The sequence below is a fragment of the Squalius cephalus genome (assembly GCF_949319135.1).
Source record: "Squalius cephalus genome assembly, chromosome: 13".
NCBI lineage: Eukaryota > Metazoa > Chordata > Actinopteri > Cypriniformes > Leuciscidae > Squalius > Squalius cephalus.
This window is the reverse complement of record NC_137134.1, coordinates 30,828,413-30,847,566: the sequence shown is the minus strand read 5'-3', so window position 1 is coordinate 30,847,566 and position 19,154 is coordinate 30,828,413. Positions and strand designations below refer to the sequence as shown.

At 36.8% G+C, this 19,154-nt stretch overlaps 2 protein-coding genes and 1 long non-coding RNA gene across 3 annotated transcripts; 2 read left to right on the top strand and 1 right to left on the bottom strand.

Moving 5' to 3' along the window:
• Window positions 1-564: 564 nt before the first annotated feature.
• LOC307170285 (uncharacterized protein) lies at window positions 565-2,445 on the top strand (the record flags this gene model as incomplete). The annotated part of the gene is made up of 3 exons (XM_079891371.1): window positions 565-1,260; window positions 1,353-1,460; window positions 2,183-2,445. Exons 1-3 carry the CDS (start codon window positions 864-866, stop codon window positions 2,443-2,445), a joined length of 768 nt encoding a protein of 255 aa, XP_079747497.1. The 5' UTR covers window positions 565-863.
• An 868-nt stretch (window positions 2,446-3,313) lies between these two features.
• On the bottom strand, window positions 3,314-5,096 carry LOC307170284 (uncharacterized protein). Its single transcript, XM_079891370.1, has 2 exons — window positions 4,654-5,096; window positions 3,314-4,560 (listed from the first exon to the last, which is right to left on the bottom strand). Exons 1-2 carry the CDS (start codon window positions 4,876-4,878, stop codon window positions 3,478-3,480), a joined length of 1,308 nt encoding a protein of 435 aa, XP_079747496.1. The 5' UTR covers window positions 4,879-5,096; the 3' UTR covers window positions 3,314-3,477.
• Window positions 5,097-16,471: 11,375 nt separating this feature from the next.
• LOC307169179 lies at window positions 16,472-18,505 on the top strand. Its single transcript, XR_013823062.1, has 3 exons — window positions 16,472-16,519; window positions 16,611-16,668; window positions 17,417-18,505. It is a non-coding gene; the product is annotated as an uncharacterized lncRNA (long non-coding RNA).
• Window positions 18,506-19,154: the final 649 nt, after the last annotated feature.

The window sequence follows — 19,154 nt, the reverse complement described above, 5'->3', positions numbered from 1 at the left end:
TTTTACTTTTAATGCTAAAAAAAACTTGTAGAAGCTACCTTCCTAACTGTGATTGATTATGGTGATATATTATACATGCATGCAGCCTCCTCCATTCTGGACAGGTCGCTCTTGTAAAAAGAGATTTTAATCTCAATGAGACTTCCTGGTAAAATAAAGGTAAATAAAAAAAATTGGTGATAAAAAATTACACCAAGGCTACTGACAGGCTTCTTGGTGATGGATTGGATAACCAAATCACCCACCTAGAATCCTAAACTGTCCACCACTTTCTCCCTTTTCAGCACCGTGGACCTGGACTTGTCAGGCTTGAAACTCTTCCTTGCCTAAGATATGAGTTTTTCAGGCCCTGGAGGATCCCGGCCACCTGGCACTGATTGTGTGATTACAGTGAGGTCATCCATTAAAGGGATACTCCACTTTAAAATGAAAATTCTGTCAACATATACTCGCCCTCATGTTGTTTCAAACCTGTATGAATTTCTTTCTTCTGTTGAACACAAAGGAAGATATTTAGAAGAATATCAGTACCAGACAGTTTCTGGTCTCATTAGCCGCGTTTCCACCGCAGGAACTTTCCCCAGGAACTAGGAACTTTGGGGTGGTACTCGGTGTGTTTACACCGCAGGAACCAGGGTCTAAATGAAGTTCCGGGTAAAAATTTACCCCCCAGAAAGTCCCTGCTGGCGAGGTAGTACTTTTTCAGAGTTCAGGAACTTTCGGGGTGGGACTTGTGCGCTGAACATGCTGATTGGTTGAGCTCACGTCACATTTGATTGGTTGAATCCACGCTGCATTTTATTTTAGCCGCCATTTTTAAAAATCGCACTTCCTGGCTTCGTGCAGTAAAGAGTTGTCTGGAAATGAATATGGAGTTTACCAAAAAATACGACCGCTGGACCGACGACGAGGTCCAGGCTTTAATAAGCGTATTTGCGGAAGAAGAAATCCAGCGGGAACTGGAAACGGCAATCCGCAATGAAAAGGTTTACCTCAAAATATCGAGTCGGTTATACGAGCTGGGCATTGTTCACACTGGAAAACAGTGCAGAGAGAAGTTAAAAAAATTAAAACAAGACTACAAAAAAGTCAAGGATCACAACAATAGAAGCGGATCCGATCGGCGGACTAACAAGTGGTTTGACCGTCTGGACGCGTTGTTGGGACACAGGCCGGCATTTTCTGGAGCAGCGGTGACAAAAGACTCTGCAATTTCATTTTTGGAATCCATTCATGAATCTGAGGACCAGTCGGTTGAAGGTAAATTATTACACATGTACATGATAAATATTATCGTCTTAAACTCGTTGCAGTGATAAAACAAACTAACTTTTTTCAACGTGTTTTTACAGATGAAATGAATGGCCCCGATGTGCAGGCAACAGAGACCAGCGTGTTTTCCCCAGCAATCACCAGTAGCCCTCATCCCATGTCTTCCGCCGAAACACACACACGACGAGGTATTAAACAACGTTGTCTGTTGATAAAAATATACTTCAAAACTAGGGGTGTAATAATATATCGTGCAACAATATATTGCAATACAAAAATGCAACAATACGTATCGTGGATAGTTCACCCAAAATAAAAAAAACTGTGAGGAAAAAAAATCAGGTTTTCAGAGTTTTAGTTGTCAGTACTACATTAAAATGATGTTGAGATTAATGTATAATATAATGCAATGGGGGGATATTTGTGGGTCCTGATAATGCCAAACATCTATATGTTACCAATGTTAAGCATATTCGTCTAAAATAATTCTGTATTTTCAGCTTCAGAATCATGAATATTTTTATTCTGGTGTCTCAATTGTCCTTGGGTTACAAGCACCAAGTCCAAGCTTATTCATTTAAACCCACAATGTAATATCAAAGTTAGCATTTTAATCAACAGTACATTTTTTGTTAACCTTTCATCATATGTCTTGGGAGTATCGCAATAACACTGTATCGTGATATGTTACACCCCTTTTCAAAACTGACCTAATTGTAATCCTAATGGTTTTGGGTCATTGTGTTATTTTTTTGATTGCAAACTTAAATGGTCCATGATAAAAATATGGAGCATGATGGCCCAACATAAGTTTCAAATTTAAGATTTTGTAGTGAAAACACTTAAAATAAGTATTTTATTGTTTTCAGGGTGGGCTTGTGTATTTATTGTCATGTGTTTCTGCACTTAGGGAAGAGGAAAAGGGATTGTGACTTCCTTGATGTGCTGAGGGACATGGAAGATTCTAACCGGACCGCCCTGCAGCTTGGACAAGAACAGCGTGACAAATATATGCAGCTGTTACTTGAGAGCCAGGCTGAGGAAAGAGAGATGAGGAGGCAGGAGTTGGCGTTCCTGCAGTCGGAAGCTGAAGAAAGCAGACGGCAGCAGAGGGACTTTCAGGCTGGGTTTCTGTCTGTTCTTGGACAGTTTGCCCAGTCATTCAAAAAGTAGCCACTTGAACTCAGACTGCACTTTAAATTGCACATTTGCATTTTTTTTTTTGCACAATTCAAATTTTTATATATTGTTTGCATTCCTGCAGAGGGCCGGGTTTCTGTCTGTTCTTGGACAGTTTGCCCAGTCATTCAAAAAGTAGCCACTTGAACTCTGAGATTGCACTTTAAATTGTACATTTGCATTTTTTATTTTTATTTGCACAATTCTAATTTTTATATATTGTTTGCATTCCTGCAGAGGGCCGGGTTTCTGTCCGTTGGACAGTTTGCCCAGTCATTCAAAAATACATTTGTATTTGTTTTTCTTTACACAATATATTACTGTTCTCGTAATTTATTTCTTTTCACATGATTGTATTTTAAAAATTATTTCAAATTATATTTTGTAAGCAGTACTTGCCTTGTGTTAAATAAAGTTTGTAAAATGTCACTTTGAGATCAAGTGCCTTTTCATCTCCATGGTAATTTTAGCTCTTACGGTAAGGTTTTGAAGTGCTGGTTAAATGTAAAACATTTCCGGTGAAAGTGCACAGGTTAAAATAAGCAAAGTGTAGGTAATTTAAGTCACTTATGAAATTACATTTTATATTTGACAGCCAAATATACAGGTGAAACTCAAATTTAGAAATATTGTGCAAAAGTTATTCAACTTTTTCAGTTGAATTCAGTAATTCAACTTAAAGGTGAAACTCGTATATAGACTCATTACATGCAAGGTGAGAGATTTTCAAGCCTGTTATAATTATGACTATGGCTTACAGCTTAGTTAATTACTGAAAAACAATTTTGCACGTTATTCAAATTTTTCAAGTTTCCCCTGTAAACAGAAGGTGATAACAATAAATTAAAACCAAAGCATGATTCAGAAGTAATCATTTTTATTTACAAAAAAAGTGTTACAAAGCAAAAACAATGTACAACAGGTGTATACAGCATAAAAAAAGGCGCATTACAGCACCTGAAGGTTATTTTTCCCTTACCAAAAAAAAAAAACTTTCTGGTGTGTAACCAGTGATACTGCAGTTTACTACATTGTAGTCAAAAGCTTCATTAGACCTGTACATGCATCTAGACCCTCGGCCTCTACAGTGGATGACAGTGCCCCATCAGGCTGGTTGAATGTACCCGTAACCCATTCTTCTCTGAACTCATCACCATTCATTTCACAGAGGTTATGAAGAACACAACATGCTATCACCAGGGATTTGACCTTGTGTGTATTGCAGTCATTTCGTTTTAGCAAACACCTCCATCTGCCCTTTAGTCTGCCAAAAGCATTCTCAACCACCACCCTGGCTCTGCTTGTTTTATGGTTGTACACAAGTTGTTGGGGTGTCAGTCGTCCGTTGTCTGTGAAAGGTTTCATCAGCCAGCTCTTCAAAGGATAGGCTGCATCACCAAGGACATAGTACCCTACATCATGTCCACAAATGTTCTTGGTTACATCAGGTAGTAACAAACCCCGATCCACTAGGTCCCACAATCCTGACAAACGCAGCACTCTGGCATCATGCAGGCTACCTGGCGCTCCTAAAAAAACATTCCAAAAGAGACCTCTTCCGTCCACAACAGCCTGTAGGATGATCGAATGCCAGCCCTTTCGGTTGAAGTACTCTGTGTGGTACTCCTCTGGTCCAAGAATGGGGATGTGTGATCCATCAATTGCACCTACACACTGAGGCAAACCCCATCTGCACTCAAAATACGTCGCCATTTCTTTTAACTTTTCACTGTTTGGTAACTGGATAACTTCTTGCATGAGTACCTTCTCAACAGATGAGCAGAAATCGTGAACACAGTGACACACAGTAGCAACTCCGACTCCAAATAAATGAGAGATGCTTCTATACTCTGAGTTGGTCGCAAGTTTCCACAGTGCAATGGCGATTCTTTTTTGAATGGGTACACAATGTCGGTAGTTTGTGTCATGTCTCTCCAGTTCGGGTTGCAATCGACGACAGAGGTACAGAAAAGTATCCTTAGACATCCGGAAATTCTTTATCCACTGTGCTTCGGTGAAAGTTGGAACCACGCTGTCCCACCATTCTGTTGTTCTAGTGTGTATCCAAACCGATCGCGAAACACGACGCATTCGATAGTACTCCCATATCTAAAACACACAAAAGTTGCAAAAAATAAGTTGATGTAATCGATAATAACATTATTCACAACTCTTGTTCATTTTGATGGATTAATTTCTTACCAATCTTGTTCTTTCTGCCCGATGGCGCGCGTTCGTCCCATCCATCTCATGGTCAATGTCCGCTATAGCTGATAACAAACGTTGTCTACTTTTATATCTAGCATTACGAGCTTTCTGAATACGCTTTAGTATTAGTGCTCGTCTCTTTTCTGCCGTTTTGTTCATTACCTCGTTAGTAAACCAATAGATCACACACAAAAGCAGCACAGCTTGAATCTCCTCCATACTTAAAACGCGCTCAAAACTCAAAACAAACGCGCTTCCTGTCCGTCGCAGACTGGGAGGAGCAGTCGCACGCAGTTCAACGTCACCAGACTAATTTACATAATCTTCCCTGTACTTTAGACCGCGGTGTAAACGCAGTAAGCAACCGGTCTGGGGCAAAAAAAGTTCCTATGAAAAAAGTTCCTGGGACAAATAGTTCCTGGTAATTGCGGTGGAAACGCGGCTATTGACTTCCATAGTAGGAAAAACATATACAAAAAAATATATATATACTACAGTTAATTCAGTTAATTCATCATTTATAAAGCATTAATAAACATTAATAATCAGTTTATAAATACAGCTATAAATGCTTGTTTCTTGATTTATAAGCATATATATATAATGTGTTTAATAATTTTATTTTCCTACTTTATTAATGTTCAATATATAATTTCTAAATGAAGTATTTTATTATTTACAAACCAGTTATTTAGGATTTGTCAGTGGTTTATAAGATCACTTATAAAGTGTAAGTAAATGATTAATAAACTATTTAAATGTACATTCATACATCTTATTATTCAGACATATGGTGATGGTTACTTTGTGTGTTAATAAATGCTTTATTAACACATATTCTACTAATTCATGGTTAATTCAGGTTGTTATAAAGCATTTAGTAGTGGTCAGTTAACTATTTTTGTGAGCTCATCTAAAGTGAGGACTTTGTATGCCTTATAAAGCATTTATAAAGGCGATTTAAAGGCTCAGTTATCTTCTAAACAGAAAAAGGAAACAAACACAACACAGTGATAAAGAACATATTTATTTCACGATGCAAAAAATAAAACTGTACACTTGACATAAAATGAAAAATAAACTTCTGCAATATAATGAATAGCAAGCTAAAAATGAACAAAAAAACAACAACAAAAGTTATTATATTATGAGTTTTTGACATCTTTGGTACACTCCAAAGACATTTTCAAACATTTTTTTAAGTTTCGGAGGAACCTGTTCAACCTACCCAGAGGGAAATGTTATTGTCCAAGGTTGCTCTCTCATAGCATATACTGTAGGAAACCTGATGAAGTTCTCATTGCTCATGCTGCTGATTTGAAAGGTGAGGGTTAATGGGTCTGTTTATCTTAAATTTGATCTTCAAGAAATATAAGATGAAGGAAAATGAGTTAAGAGCTAATTAAAGGCTTGTACAGCATTTTTAAAGGGTAACTAAACCCTAAACCAACTTTTTTTTAGTTAATGATCTGTAAGAATGAGGCTTTATTAGTGCTGTTCATTGATTCGAGTAACTTTTTTGACATTTGGGTTTAAAGTGTTTTAATTCTACAATATATGATGTAAAAACGTTCAACCTGCCCTCTTCAGGTTGAACGGTGGCTACTGCAGTTGAATTTTCCTATTGGATGTTTGCGGTACTACGTGACGTAAGCGGTACTACATGACGTTAGCAGGTTCAACCACATTTACAAGTGATGAATAGTTTACACTTTAGATTAGGGGATGCAGAAAGTGTTGTAAATGATTAATTTATGCGTTTACACATCTATAACAGGTGTTGAACACTGTAGTGTGTACTGCAGTGTAAGTGCTGACTGGTGAGGGTATAGACAGCTGTCTTCTCTGAAACACATGGAGTCTTTAACCACTGTGCACCTGATGTGAGCAAAACATACAACAAAAATGTAACATCATTTATTAAACATTTATGAAACGCATAGTCATGTTTTGTAAATGATTAGTTCATCATTAACTAATCAATTGTAAATGACTTATAACTGAATCTACAAAACATATAACATGTTAGCATATCACTTGCTAATCATTTATGAATGTTTTGTAAATGATTAGTTCATCATTAACTAACCACTTATAAATTACTTACAACTGAACGTTATTGTAAAGCGTTACCGAATTTATGACAATAAAGAACAGCTTGCATAAAAATACAGTAGATTTGCACAAAAAAGAGCACAGCACTGGGAGAAATCATTATAAAGAAATATGTAAAATTACAATGAACAAACAAAGATGGTTATACTCTGTTATAATCGAGAAAAATAAAAGAGAGATCTATACTCTCTCTCCAAACATTTTGGCTCTATTTTACACTTAAAGTGAGCGTCCTGGTTACGATTGTAACCTTTGTTCGCTGATGAAGGGAATGAGACGTGATGTCAGTGACTGACACCATAGGGGTCACACTTGAAAACCCTAAACACCTCTGAGACTTTAAGAAAAGGCCAGTGAGAATTGGAAGTAATCCGCATGCCATCGGTATATAAGGAGCTGGTGTGCATCCACACATTCAGGTTTGTGCTGAGGAGCCGAGAGCGAAGCAAAATGGTTTGCTGGGCCATTAGTAATGAATCAAGTGTTATTACATCATTCTAAAGGAACTAATAATTATTTGGATCCGTATTCTGCGAAATACGTGATATAACTAATATTGAAATATGATAGATAATTATATACATTTTAAACATTGTTTATCCTTAACAGTAAATTAATTATAATCAACAACTGCAAGTGTACACTTTGAAGAGTAAAAAATACATAGAAGGTTAGCTAATTCAACTTTATTAAAACTGTATGTGTATATTAGTAATTCCTTTAGAAAAATATACAGTAGTAACACTTGATTCATTATGGGTTACCGTTACCTTTTCGCTAAATCTTACCTCACTCTCTTTCAGCGTTAAACTGAGTCTTCACACTGGAATTCACGCTCTGCTTCTGTGAAAAATATAAGTTTGATTTGATTGACCATCTCAACAATTTGGCCATTTTTATATTTGGGGGGACTTGTCCTCGAGAACCACTGTCTCCAAATACTAAAAATGTGGTCATAAAAAAATTCTGTTCGTAAATGATTCATTATAATTCATTGATTGTAATGTGTGGATATAAAAAAGAAACAAAATATTAAGTGGTTGATAACTTGTCATTTACACTTTGAATAAAAGCAAAGACAAATAAATTAAGTAAATGGTTATTTTCAATTAGTGTTGTTGAGATGAAAGTCAATCAAGAAAACGAGTTTAAAGGAACACTCCGACTTTTTGGGACTTTAGCTTATTCACAGTATCCCCCAGAGTTAGATAAGTCCATACATACCTTTTTCATTTCTGTGCGTTCTGTAAGTGTTATTTGACGCACCCACTGCTAGCCTAGCTTAGCACAAAGACTGGATGTAAATGGATAATGGTAGCATACTAATCCTAATAAGTGACAAAATAATGCAAACATTTTCCTATTTACATGTTGTGATCTGTATAGTCACAGCGTGTACAAATAACAAGGCTATATGAGACAGAGACCATTTTTAATCGTATAAATACTGAGAACTATATTCTCACTAGGCGTAGGAGCACAGCTACTTGGGCGGAGTGATTAGCGCAGCACACGAGACGCCCTGACTAGAGAGCTGGTAAGTCCCGCCCCTTCCGCTAACCCCGCTGGACCTCTAGGTTGAAAAATCGTCAATGCAAGTGAATGGGAGAAAATAATTATTTTCTGATCCCGTTTGAATTGAACATATGTTGTCTGTGAATTTTTTATATAACTTTTCGTGTAAAGAATGCTAGAATTTAGCGGGTAGAAGTTTGATACGGTTAGACTTTGTGTGAGAGCACTTTGTGGACTACAACTCTCGCTGCTTTCGACGCGTTTGAAACGTCAACACCACTAGCACACGGACACTAGCTCACGGATCCCGCTAAACATGGCTGTGTCTTTGATGCACTTCATCGCCTTCTTTCAGGGAGAGAACAAAATCGTTGAGGTTGGTGAAAACCACGGGTAAGTCAACTTTATGGGGTGACGTCACATAGGCGACATGTAGTCTTTCTCGTTATGTCTTTTCCACAACTGCTAGCCGAAGAATCATACCATATACTGTCAAACTCGTAACATGAAAAGTTATAAAAAATTCACAGACAACATATGTTCAATTCATGGCACAATTCAAACGGGATCAGAAAATAATTATTTTCTCCCATTCACTTGCATTGACGGTTTTTCAACCTAGAGGTCCAGCGGGGTTTTACGGAAGGGGCGGGACTTACCAGCTCTATTGATGGTTCCGTAAACAAAACAAGCGTGACAGACTAGCTAGTAGCGAACGCGACTCGTGATCATGGCTGACTTTGAGGAATTGTCAGAGGAATTTTACTGTGTATCAAACCAAGATCCAGAACCACATAGTTTTGAGCCAGAATACACAGACGAGGAGTTACAAACTTTGGAAACTGTAAGACAAGATGCCGAACAGATTGATGTCGAAGGGAGAATCAGAACGAACACGGACTGGTGGTGTAAATGTGGAACATGCCAACCTATGCCGACAGAAACCGAGTGCCTTTGTTGTAATGAATGGGACCGGGTTATTGCCATCAATGTCAAGGCTTGATGAGTGATGACAATCAAAATATTTGTGTCACTCACTACCACGGAAGATCAAATGGAAGAAACGCCCCATGCCGAGTGAACCTAATGGTCAGCTGTCCACCAAGTAAGTGATTTTGTCAGAGATGGGACCAAGTCACACATGTCCAAGTCTCAAGTAAGTCTCAAGTCTTAACCTTCAAGTCTCAAGTAAGTCCCAAGTATTTTTTCTTGGGCAAGTCAAGTCAAGTCAAGTCACAGGCTATGTCAAGTCAAGTCAAGTCCTGTAGTAGGTCAAGTCAAGTCCAAGTCAAGTCACCTTATTATTGTAATTTTACCTGCAGAATCTGATCTTAATAAAGTGAAAAGACCAGATATGGGTAACTGTCAATAAATTACAATAATTTGGAGTTGCATTGTAAATATCATGTTCAGTAAAATACATAATGGAATCAAACAAAATTGTAACTTCATAAAATTATTTATTTTTCACTTCTGCCAACAGTGTTTAAAATGTAACAAAATGTTGTACGTAAACTGTGTTTACAATAAGTGTATTGTGATTGTCAAAACATTTTAGTAACTAAACTGAATTGTATTGGTTTAGTGACAACATGTTACAATGTTTACATGGTACAATTTCTGGTAAGCTACGCTTTTTTATTATTTCAATTCAATTATTGTGATCTGATTTAATATTGACTCATTTGGATAAATATTAGGTAGGCTACACAAGATAGGCATTCATTTTTCTCAAGAAAAAAACAACTTACCTAATGCTGTAAACATACAGAGCGATATAATGCGTTTTTTATTATAATAACAACTTTATTTAATGATAAGTAAAAATATAATGAATATGTAATAGTACACATATTTAGCAAAATACTTTTTTCTAGCCAACTAACGTGCTATAGCCATATTATGGTCATCAAATGGCTTTCCTGAGGTAAATGTTATGTGACATAATTGTTCTCCAGCTGTTTTATTGACCCATTTGTTTGATTGATTGGTCGATATTATGTATGAGGAATATACATTTCGGTAAGTTGTAGGCCTACTGTATCTTTCAACATTGTTCATTCGTGTTTATTTCTAGAGATGATCGGTTCACCTGCCGCTAGGGATCTGTCGCGTCACATTTACAAGCGCCAAAACGGTATTTATTGTTTGAATTTCGTAATAAAAGTGACAGAATCTGAGAGCTGAGATTTTTTTATATCATATGTAACCTGCTCTTGCGTCGCGATTTTTCTGTGCGTGAGAAAATGAATGTGTGGCGACGTGAGAGCATGTGAAAAGTGTCGCGTGTGTCTCACGGTGAATGCGTGAGTTGGCAGCTCTGTCTGGCTATCCGCGATGTTAATGTTGCATGTCTTGCAAAGCGCTGTTCATCTTTTGCCATCTTGTGAATAATTCTTGAAGCCGAAAGCGATGACCCTCGGAGTCAGTACCCCTCCGGCTGACATGTTGATGTGATATCTGATCTAAGTGGGCGTGGTGTGCAAGGTACGAGAGCGCGCGACTGATGATAGTGTCGTGATCCAGTCATGACAACGCTATTCTCAGCCTGCGCTCCAGCTGGGTAATCAACTTTATTTTTTTAAATAATTTATATATTTTATATTCAAACTGAAAACATGATGTGATTAACACTCAAGTCATTCAAGTCATCGTGTCTCAAGTCAAGTCAAGTCCCGAGTCTTTAACTTCCAAGTCCGAGTCAAGTCTCAAGTATTTAATTTTTTGTCAAGTCAAGTCACAAGTCATAAAAATAGCGACTCGAGTCCAAGTCACAAGTCCCCATGTCTGGATTTTGTTATAATGATCATCAGACATGGGGACTTGTGACTTGGTGACTATGACTTGTGACTTGACTTGACAAAAAATAAAATAGGCTACTTGAGACTTGACTCGGACTTGGAAGTTAAAGACTCGGGACTTGACTTGACTTGAGACACGATGACTTGAATGACTTGAGTGTTAATCACATCATGTTTTCAGTTTGAATATAAAATATATAAATTATTTAAAAAAATAAAGTTGATTACCCAGCTGGAGCGCAGGCTGAGAATAGCGTTGTCATGACTGGATCACGACACCATCATCAGTCGCGCGCGCCCTCTCCTACCTTGCACACCACGCCCACTTAGATCAGATATCATATCAACATGTCAGCCGGAGGGGTACTGACTCCGAGGGTCATCGCTTTCGGCTTCAAGAATTATTCACAAGATGGCAAAAGATGAACAGCGCTTTGCAAGACATGCAACATTAACATCGCGGATAGCCAGACAGAGCTGCCAACTCACGCATTCACCGTGAGACACACGCGACACTTTTCACATGCTCTCACGTCGCCACACATTCATTTTCTCACGCACAGAAAAATCGCGACGCAAGAGCAGGTTATATGATATAAAAAAAATCTCAGCTCTCAGATTCTGTCACTTTTATTACGAAATTCAAACAATAAATAGCCTACCGTTTTGGCGCTTGTAAATGTGATGCGACAGATCCCTAGCGGCAGGTGAACCGATCATCTCTAGAAATAAACACGAATGAACAATGTTGAAAGATACAGTAGGCCTACAACTTACCGAAATGTATATTCCTCATACATAATATCGACCAATCAATCAAACAAATGGGTCAATAAAACAGCTGGAGAACAATTATGTCACATAACATTTACCCCAGGAAAGCCATTTGATGACCATAATATGGCTATAGCAAATTAGTTGGCTAGAAAAAAAAGTATTTTTCTAAATATGTGTACTATTACATATTTATTATATTTTTACATATATCATTAAATAAAGTTGTTGTTGTTATTATAATAAAAAAACGCATTATATATCTCTCTGTATGTTTACAGCATTAGGTGAGTTGTTGTTTTTTCTTGAGAAAAATGAATGGCTATCTTGTGTAGCCTACCTAATATTTATCCAAATGAGTCAATATTAAATCAGATCACAATAATTGAATTGAATTTAAATAATAAAAAAGCATAGCTTACCAGAAATTGTACTATGTAAACATTGTAACATGTTGTCACTAAACCGAATACAATTCAGTTTAGTTACTAAAATGTTTTGACAATCACAATACACTTATTGTAAACACAGTTTACGTACAACATTAAACTTCGATACATTTTAAACACTGTTGGCAGAAGTGAAAAATAAATAATTTTATGAAGTTACGATTTTGTTTGATTCCATGGTGTATTTTACTCAACATGAGTATTTACAATGCAAATCCAAATTGTTGTAATTTATTGACAGTTACCCATATCTGGTCTTTTCACTTTATTTAGATCCGATTCTGCAGGTAAAATTACAATAATAAGGTGACTTGACTTGGACTTGTCTTGACCTACTACAGGACTTGACTTGACTTGACTTGACTTGACTTGCCCAAGAAAAAAATACTTGGGACTTACTTGAGACTTGAAGGTTAAGACTTGAGACTTACTTGAGACTTGCACATGTGTGACTTGGTCCCATCTCTGATGATCATTCATAGTACAGTGATAATAACAATAAAGGGGATACACGGAGCCTCTATTCGCGTAATAGTGTCACTACTAAGGTTACATTACAATAGCATGGCACTGTTACAGTATGGCTAATGTTAGTCATCTCAAAACATAACGGAACACTTACCGCAGCAACAGGTGATCCAATTTGTCCTGTCTTTATTATCGATGGGATGGCTGTATCCTTTAGCACACGTTTCATGGTCCGTGTGGTAACTTGCATTTTTTCAAAATAGTCGTCTATAGTAAAATGTTCAGAGAAAACGAAATACTTATTGATGCTGTTTACATGTGTGTTTGGATCTATACCCAGAACAAGTAGCCATCGATTCATCAGGTCAGGGTTTTTGGTTGGAAATGGAATTCTATGAAACATCATAGTATTACCTGGTCTCCCCTGTTTATTGTCGCAGCTCTTTACAATACAGCGAACACCCATGATTGTAAACTATAAATTTACTATCTAGTAATTGCTGACTCTATTACTCCAACTCTGAGCGACCTCTCTGCTCCTCACCACAGGGCGTCTCGTGTGCTGCGCTAATCACTCCGCCCAAGTAGCTGTGCTCCTACGCCGAGTGAGAATATAGTTCCCAGTATTTATACGATTAAAAATGGTCTCTGTCTCATATAGCCTTGTTATTTGTACACGCTGTGACTATACAGATCACAACATGTAAATAGGAAAATGTTTGCATTATTTTGTCACTTATTGGGATTAGTATGCTACCATTATCCATTTACATCCAGTCTTTGTGCTAAGCTAGGCTAGCGGTGGGTGCGTCAAATAACACTTACAGAACGCACAGAAATGAAAAAGGTATGTATGGACTTATCTAACTCTGGGGGATACTGTGAATAAGCTAAAGTCCCAAAAAGTCGGAGTGTTCCTTTAAGAGTAGAGAAGTTTTATTGAGGATACAGACAGGTGGATAAAACCATCTGTGCCTTTCTTCCTTCGTCTGTTTTTGCTCATTCACTACTCCCATTAAAACGTTGTTTTTAATGCTCAAAAAGTGTTAAAAGAGTGCTTAAATTCAGTAGACTAGCTGAATCTTGCACATGAAAAGCACAATACAGAGACATGCATGAAGAAGTGAGGAATATACCATCAACTTAGAGAAATATTGTAAAGATATTTTTAACATTATGCTCATTTAACCCTTTCATGCATGAATTATGATATCCTCAGTTAGGATTTTTTCCTATGCGTTTTTTATTGCTCTTAGGGCATGAAAAACAAGAATTGATTTTTATTTTGTTTTTTTTTTACAAATTTTTCAAAGAGATCTTCAGATGTCCACTTGAGTGGACAGCATGCGTTTATGGTTTAAACTGAAGATATACTGTATTAAATAAGACAATAATCAAAAAGATAAAGTATGTGAATTTAACGAACTAATCAATACAATTATATCAAATCATATAAAAACTATAAAATATATACAAAAAATATAAATGCAAAATATTGCAAAGGCTTCATACAACACATACAAGTTGCACTTCGCGTATCTTTGATATCAGAACATGAGGACGTGATTCCATCAGAATTTTCTACAGTCTGTCAAGATACAACTGTGGAAACCACTCAGATATTCCCTCCAGTGCACCAGAGTATGGATATTTACCCTTATTAGCTGATAATTCTGATTATGTTCAAGATGGACATGCACATTTCTATCATAGTCCTCCTCTGAGAAAACCTAGCGATACGTTTTTTCAATCTCATCTGAAATGATCAGTGTTTGGGGTAATGCATTACAAGTAACATGCATAACGCATTCAGATTACTTTTTTATGTTACAAGTAAAGTAATGTGTTACAAGTAACATGCATTACCTAATCAGATTACTTTTTGATCTAACAAGTAATTAACTACAAGTAATGTGCATTACCTAATCAGATTACTTTTTGATGTAACAAGTAAAGAAACACATTACAAGTAACATGCATTACGCAATCAGATTACTTCTTGATGTTATGAGTAAAGAAACGCATTACAATAATGCATATTACATAATCAGATTACTTTTTGATGTTATGAGTAAAGAAACGCATTGCAAGTAACATGCATTATGTAATCAGATTACTTTTTGATGTTATGAGTAAAGAAACGCATTACAAGTAGCATGCATTACCTAATCAGATTACTTTTTGATCTAACAAGTAATTAACTACAAGTAATGTGCATTACCTAATCAGATTACTTCTTGATGTTATGAGTAAAGAAACGCATTACAATAACGCATATTACATAATCAGATTACTTTTTGATGTTATGTGTAAAGAAACGCATTACAAGTAACATGCATTATGTAATCAGATTACTTTTTGATGTTATGAGTAAAGAAACGCATTACAAGTAACATGCATTACCTAATCAGATTACTTTTTGATCTAACAAGTAATTAACTACAAGTAATGTGCATTACCTAATCAGATTACTTCTTGATGTAACGAGTAAAGAAACGCATTACAAGTAACATGCATTACGTAATCAGATTACTTTGTGATGTTATGAGTAAAGAAACGCATTACAATAACGCATATTACATAATCAGATTACTTTTTGATGTTATGAGTAAAGAAACGCATTGCAAGTAACATGCATTATGTAATCATATTACTTTTTGATGTTATGAGTAAAGAAACGCATTACAAGTAACATGCATTACGTAATCATTACTTTTTGATGTTATGAGTAAAAAAGCGCATTACAATAACGTGCATTACGAAATCAGATTACTTTTTGATCTAACAAATAAAGTAATGCATTACAAGTGTCACCCATGCACAAAAGAAATATATTTGAAATATATTTTCAAAATATTTGAAATTGGCCCAATAAATATATTCCACACTTAACATCATATATTTTTGTTATATTTCAGAATATATTTCAATGTATTTGGAATATATGCCACATATATTTTGATACTTTTGAGGACCCATACAGAAAAAAATACATTGAAATATAACAAAAATATATGATGTTAAGTGTGAAATATATTTATTGGGCCAATTTCAAATATTTGCATATTCCAAAATATATTCTGAAAATATATTTCAAATATATTTCTTTTGTGTACATGGGTTTGACGGCAGCTGGTTATTATTGCTCAAATCTACCGGACGCTAAACGGTTAACAACGTAATTCTTGTCAGGTGCTGTGCGGCTTGTGGAGAAGCGCGTGTTCAAGCCGAGTGTTTACAGTGGTTGGTGAACGCGCGCCGTTTGCCGCATACAAACGCACGTCATACTACTACAATAATCATCGCTGGTGTATTGCTGTTTGGCTTTCTGGTAAGTGTCTTTGTGGCTCTTGTGGTCGTATTTATTTTGAGTAATCTTTAGTCATGGGGTTATCTGTGTATTTCAGCTCGCCTTGGTATCATGGGCGTAGGTTTATTAGGGGAGGACGCTAGGTACTAGTCCCAATCAATATTTTGAGATGACAAATTTGTCCCCACCAATATTTAGCAAGCTCCTTTGAACTGCTATTTGGATCTTTGCGCTGCTATTTGGATCGATTCCAACGGCCAAAACAACGACAGTACAAGAAACGCCGTAATTTGATTGGCGGCGGTGTATCTGACAGGCTACACGTGCGGGCCGGGACTACTTTTGTGCTTGCACTGGCAGCGAGCGGGTGGTGTGTGTGTGTGTGTGTGTGTGTGTGTGTGCGCGCGCGTGTGTCGACGACGCCGACGGTAAGTTACCAGGGCTGTCTCTCTGCCACATACAAAGGCCAGAGTAAAACATTTTAATATTCCGTTTTTTGCCACTTTTTGTACTTTGTAGATAGATCAGCTATGCCACCCAAGAAGAAGAAATATACGAAGCTTTTTCATAAAGCAGTGTAAGTAGGCAAAATAACTAGCCACACAAATAAACTGGCAGTAGTAGTGACTGACCAGTCTTTCAAATGCAGATTCTACTGTGGAAAATAGTATTGGTGATAGTATGTGTTACCTAGGATGTTGTTACAGTTAAACCTAGCAGCAGCAATCTTTCAACTAAGGTTAAGAGTAGCCTATTGATTAGGCTGTGCAGCACAGCACTGATAGACTCATAGAAGTCGCGCTATCATAATGCTACGTTAGCAAGTCACTGAATGTTAATTAGCTGACCTTAACTTAGAATCTTGCAGTCAACATAAACAGTGGATCTGAGACATTTTTCGTTTCTACATTCTATTTATGTAATGTATTTGTGAGTGAGTGTAGCCTAAGAATTTAATATTTAAGAATAGAATATATCAATAGAATTTGATATAGAATAGTAGATACAATTTTAGTATTAATGGAATACTGTAATCATGGATAATAATAATAATAATAATAGATAATAATAATGGATTTGTTGTGTTGAATGCATACTATGATACGTGTGTATTTTATTCATTTGTTCATTATTTAATTACATATGGAAAACTCAGACATCTTGTGAAGATGTCACAGAGCATGTTGAGGAAGAAGTAGCTGGACCTATACAGTTATACTAGCTCTTTAGGGACAGTATACAGGATGGTGTATTGGGGTCAGGATACAATATAATGAGATGAAGTAGATTCACTTCTGTATTGTGATATTCTGTATTGCCAACAGTCTGAAATCGCCATTAAAGCACTGGTATCTTACAACAAAAGAATTCCAGGGGGAAGGGGAGGGGGGATGTCCCCACCAAAGCTGAGGCCAAACCTACGCCCTTGCTTGGTATTATTTGGTTCTCGCTCTGTTGCTGCCGGATGAATGACGCGATCGCCGCATGTTGGTATGTGTGATCACTGTATTATAATGATGTGCCAGTACGGTGTATATTTTAGTTCACATCCGGGCTTTTGCAGGTGAATGAATCTGCTGTTATAAAAGTACGTGAAGACTGCTGCTCGGATTGGGACTTTCATTGCTGCTGTTTTGTTCCCAATATCTTTTATTTTTGTTTATTGTTTTATTTCAATAATCTGCTGGCCAGTAGTGGCTCTCATGTGAGCACGCCCAGCATTCAATATATTTGAGTTAGTTTGCTTTAGGCCTATTATTGGGATAATTTAACTTCATTTATGTTGTTTGTTTTTGATCTTTTATGTGTTCGCCCTGTTTTCCTTTTGTGAATAATATTTGCATTACTTAATAATTTTGTGAGTGATCCTCAGCCGGTCAGAGGAAAGAGGGTTGTGGGTGTTAGCCGGCCTGTGAAGCCGGGACAGGCTGGTGACTGTAAACCAATGTACTGAAAACCTTACTGAAGCCCATAACTGCAGGTTTGAGTGCATCATATATTTTGTTTTGTGATATTGGGTATTGTGGTTGTGTCTTGTAAATTAGAATTCATGTAAATTATTTCTTTTGTTGTAATTCGTTTTTCTTGTCTTTCAGGCACTGTGAGTCCGGAGCAGGAGAGCTAGTTGCTCTATTTTTGTGGTGGGGCCTGATGCACCGTGTGTGTGTGTGGTCTATAACCTATAGTGATTGATCTTGGTTGATGGGAGGGTGCAGTGTGGTGCACGTGTTTGTGCTTCTCGACCATTGCTGATGTGGAGAAGTTTGGCGCTAGCTCACCCTGCTTCCGGTAATCACAAGTCCTGATAAGTCTGTATTGTTATCGTGTGTGTGTGGAGTGATGATTGATTCCAATTGCTGCATATTTTAATATTTTACATTTGTCCAATAAAGAATATTTTTGTATTTTCTTATACCCACGTCTCCAATTCTTTGTGTAAGGGAAACACCGAACCTGTGTGTCCTCATTAGGATACTTCTCTGGTTCAGTGACCAGGGTGGCGTAGTCGACTCTTCTTTAAACGTCTCCGTAATAAACCTACTGTATGCCACACTTATAACGGGTTTCAATTGGTTTTAGAGTTGTCACATTTGCTTGGGACCAGCTTGTAAAACTATATGATATGTGGGAAAAAATCATGGCATGCATAAAGAGTTTGGCTGCCTCTGTTTTTAAATATGGCCTGATGTGTCTGAAGTTAGCCAAATTATATCTGATGGTTTTAGCCACCTTTTTAACATGCTATTTAAAAGTTAAATTAGAGTCTAAAATAATCATGAGGAAACAACCATGAGTTTTTCTCCTTCAATTAAAAACATCAGCCTGCTGTACACTCGTGGACCTCTTAGAGAAGAACATACAGACTGTTTTGTTAATGTTAAGATGCAGATGTGACATTTTTAGCCATTCAGAAACATGCACCAGTGCTTCAATTTAGCTGCAGCCTGTTGTTTGTTCTTGGTATTGTCAGGTGAAACATGCAATTGATTTTGTTATTATTAATGCCTCGTATAAACAGGCTTATGTTTTTTATAAGAAACCTTTATGTAAGAGTAAAACACT